Here is a 3726-nt window from a genome sequence, read left to right as displayed (position 1 = left end):
ATTATATTATTTTATATTATATTTATTATAATTTTATATTATATGTATGTTATATTTATATTATACTGATATTATATATTTGAAATTATATATATATAATTTATATTTGCATTAAATTTTTAATGTATTAATATTAATTTTATATTAATAATATATTTATAATATATATTATTATGCTTACATTAAATTTTTATTCTATTTATATTATATTAACATTATATTTATGTTATACTTATATTAAATTTATATTGGTGATGTTATATTTATATTAAATAGAAATTATGTTTAAGTTATATATATATTATATTCGCATTATATTTAAATTATATTTATATTATTTTTTCGTTCTATTTATATTATATTTATATTGTACTTTCCTAATGTCCATTTTGTGTTTATATTATATATATATGTTATATTTATATTATATTGATGTTATATTTCAAGTAATGTGTATATTGTACTTACATTATATTTTTAATATATTTGTATTATTATATTTCAAGTTATATATTTATATTTTATATTTATATTACATTTTTAATATATTTATATTATTTTTATATTATTTTTATATTGTATTTATATTATATTTATATTATTTTTGTGTTATACATATATTGAATTTATTTTATATTTATGTTGCATTTACATATCAAGTAATTTATATTTTATATATACATTGTATTATTAATATATTTATATTATATTTTGTTATACTTACATTTTATTTTTATTCTATTTACATTTACATTTGTATTTACTCACATATATTTTTATTATTTATATATATTATATTTATGTTATATTAATATTGAATCTTATTTTTCTTACATTTTATTTTTATTCTCGTATATATATTATATACATACATGCATATTATATTTATATTATATTTTACTGTACTTACATCTTATTTTCATTATGTTTATATATTTTATTTATATTATGTTATATTATTAAAAAATATTATGTTATATTATATTATATTATAACGTTATTGTTAATGTTAATGTTAATCATTATAATTTATTGCATTATATTATATTTTATTATATTATATTATTTTATTTATATTATATTATATTATATATATTAATTATATTATATTATATATATTATTATTATATTATATATATTATATATAATATTATATTATATTATATTATATTATATTATATTATATTATATTATATTATATTATATTATATTAATTATATTATATTATATTATATTATATTATATTATATTATATTATATTATATTATATTATATTATATTATATTATATTTTGTTATGTTTTGTTATTATTTATTATTATAATATGTAATATATTAATGTTTCTAAATTAATATAATTATATTTAATTATATTTAATTATATTTAATTATTTTATATTATATTATATTATATTATATTATATTATATTATATTATATTATATTATATTATATTATACTAATCAAAATTTTCTTGCAGATAAATCTTAGAAGAAGCCCCACTGGATATCCTGTAAGTGATCAGTTATATTTACTAAGTATAAAGTCGCGTTCTTTAATATATGACAACAACACTCTATAATTTGTAATATATTGTTCATATATTATAATTATGTTTTTCGAAGTTATATGAATGCATGTTGTAAAGAAATTGTGCAATATGAAGTAAAGTTGCTCATAGACTTTAAAACTCTTATTTTGTTTCAGTCGTAGAATTATTAAAAGCATAAAATTATTAAAAGCATATTATAAATTTTTGGTGTAGTAATGTTAGCTGGGGCATTTTCTGGCCAAATCTAGTTGCATTGTTTAAACTTTAATATTTAATTATTAAATGTAATATTAATACTATTATGTTATAATAAAATATACATAGGACCTATTACATAATTATGTTAAGTTACATCCTATTGACCAATTTTCTGTCTTGTGGTTAGGTTGTATCATTTCTTCTATTGAACTCTTATATGTTATAGTATTTTATTATTATATATTATTATTATTATTTATGTAACTTTGTAGAAAATAAATATTGATAAATTTTGTTTATGCAAAATTAATTAAAATATATAGCTATTGAAATTATTTCTGTCAAATAATTACTATTTTTCTAGAATCTGTATTCAGGCGGAGCCGGTGGAGGTTCAATTCCTGTAAGTATTATAGGCAATTTTGAAATAAAATAGTGGAAACGTATGTATATAACTCATATTATGTATAAATTTGTAAAATATTTATAGAAAATTCAATTACAAGACGAATACGGAAGAATTGTGAGTAGAAAACATATGTTTCATATAAATAATTATGTTTACCGTTAATACATGAAATAAAAAATTTTTAATTTAAGGGCCCATGTCCGGAGGAAGTCAATGAAGTAAATTCATATATAATAAAACTATATTTTGTATTGTAAAGTTTTAATTTTAGTTACCATGTCCACCCAAAAATCGATCATTTCAAGTAAGTTCAATTTTGTAATATTTATTTTTAATTGAACAAGTATAGTAAGTTCATAAAATTTTAATAATTGAATTAAACTTAATATTGTAATATCTATTCCTACTAAGTCACCATGCCCAGCACAAGCTTCGTCAAATTTGGTAAGTTCATTAAATATTTATGCATTAAATTTCAAATGCATAAATATTTAAATTTCAAATGAGGTATTATTAATTTTAATTAAATAAATTTAATTACAGTTACAAGTTCCATCAATTCGAGTAAGTTCATTTAATCTATAATATATATTAAATTGCAATCTTATACCATACATTTTTAAACACAGCCGCCACGTCGCCCACAAAGTTCTTCTCGTCGAGTAAGTCCATTAAATTTTGATAGATCAAGTATCAAATTGAATATTATTAATACAATTTTATAACTTATATTTTACTACAGTCACCACGTCCAATTCAAAGTTCACCGAACGTTGTAAGTTTACGGAACGTTAATATAAAAATGATCAAATTAATAACATTTTTAATTTCAGTCGCCATGTCCAGCACAAGGTTCAACACAAACAGTAAGTTCATGAAAATTGGTTAAATAAATTATTATTAATTTAAATTTCAAAATTTCAATTAAGTAATATAAATAAATCATATGTAAATTAGATAATATGTCATATTAGAATTATTCCCCTGTCCAACCGTTGGTCAACTATTGCCATCTATTCTCAACATATTTTCCATTATATCATGATATATGATCTGATTCTCTTGTATATTATAATACTACAATTATGCTACTATTATGATTAGTGTCTAGTAAACCTTCATTAAATGTATCCGTTCATCTCGTGAGTAAAAGCCAAAGTTCTTCATTTAAGTTGGAATACTCTAAATATTCTATGTTTTATATAATAATCAGATTCAACAATAGTGTGATGAATAAAGTGGTAACTTTTCTAATTTTATCTATTATCTTCTAGTATTTTTTGAATCCTACGACTAACATGGATGTAGTAAAAGTGGTTTATTTTTATTTGTATAGTGGACAAATATTGCATCTACAATTATACAGATCTGTCATAAAATAAAGACTTTGATCGATATTATTATTCCTATATGGATTATATGATATGACTCATAAATTTTTTGCTAATATTATAACAAAATGTTATATTTCCTCCAAGATTAATCTTTGATAGTTAGACATAATGCTAAAGTATTCTTAGTATACCCTAAGATACTTCTCTACATATAGAACTTTAAGTATTTGTAACG

General features: G+C 18.0%; 1 protein-coding gene across 1 annotated transcript in view; it reads left to right on the top strand.

Annotated features, from left to right (window-relative positions):
- Nucleotides 1-3035, top strand: part of LOC119688815 — a 25517-nt gene extending 22482 nt beyond the window's left edge. The window contains exons 6-15 of the mRNA XM_038103480.1: nt 1479-1511; nt 2113-2151; nt 2239-2271; nt 2349-2375; nt 2429-2461; nt 2569-2601; nt 2701-2721; nt 2787-2819; nt 2900-2932; nt 2991-3035. Of these exons, the coding sequence (XP_037959408.1) occupies nt 1479-1511; nt 2113-2151; nt 2239-2271; nt 2349-2375; nt 2429-2461; nt 2569-2601; nt 2701-2721; nt 2787-2819; nt 2900-2932; nt 2991-3035 (330 nt within the window). The remainder of the gene's footprint in view (nt 1-1478; nt 1512-2112; nt 2152-2238; nt 2272-2348; nt 2376-2428; nt 2462-2568; nt 2602-2700; nt 2722-2786; nt 2820-2899; nt 2933-2990) is intronic.
- Nucleotides 3036-3726: the final 691 nt, after the last annotated feature.

The sequence above is a fragment of the Teleopsis dalmanni genome, chromosome X, assembly GCF_002237135.1.
Source record: "Teleopsis dalmanni isolate 2A chromosome X, ASM223713v2, whole genome shotgun sequence".
Lineage (NCBI taxonomy): Eukaryota > Metazoa > Arthropoda > Insecta > Diptera > Diopsidae > Teleopsis > Teleopsis dalmanni.
This window is presented reverse-complemented; position numbering and strand designations above follow the sequence as displayed.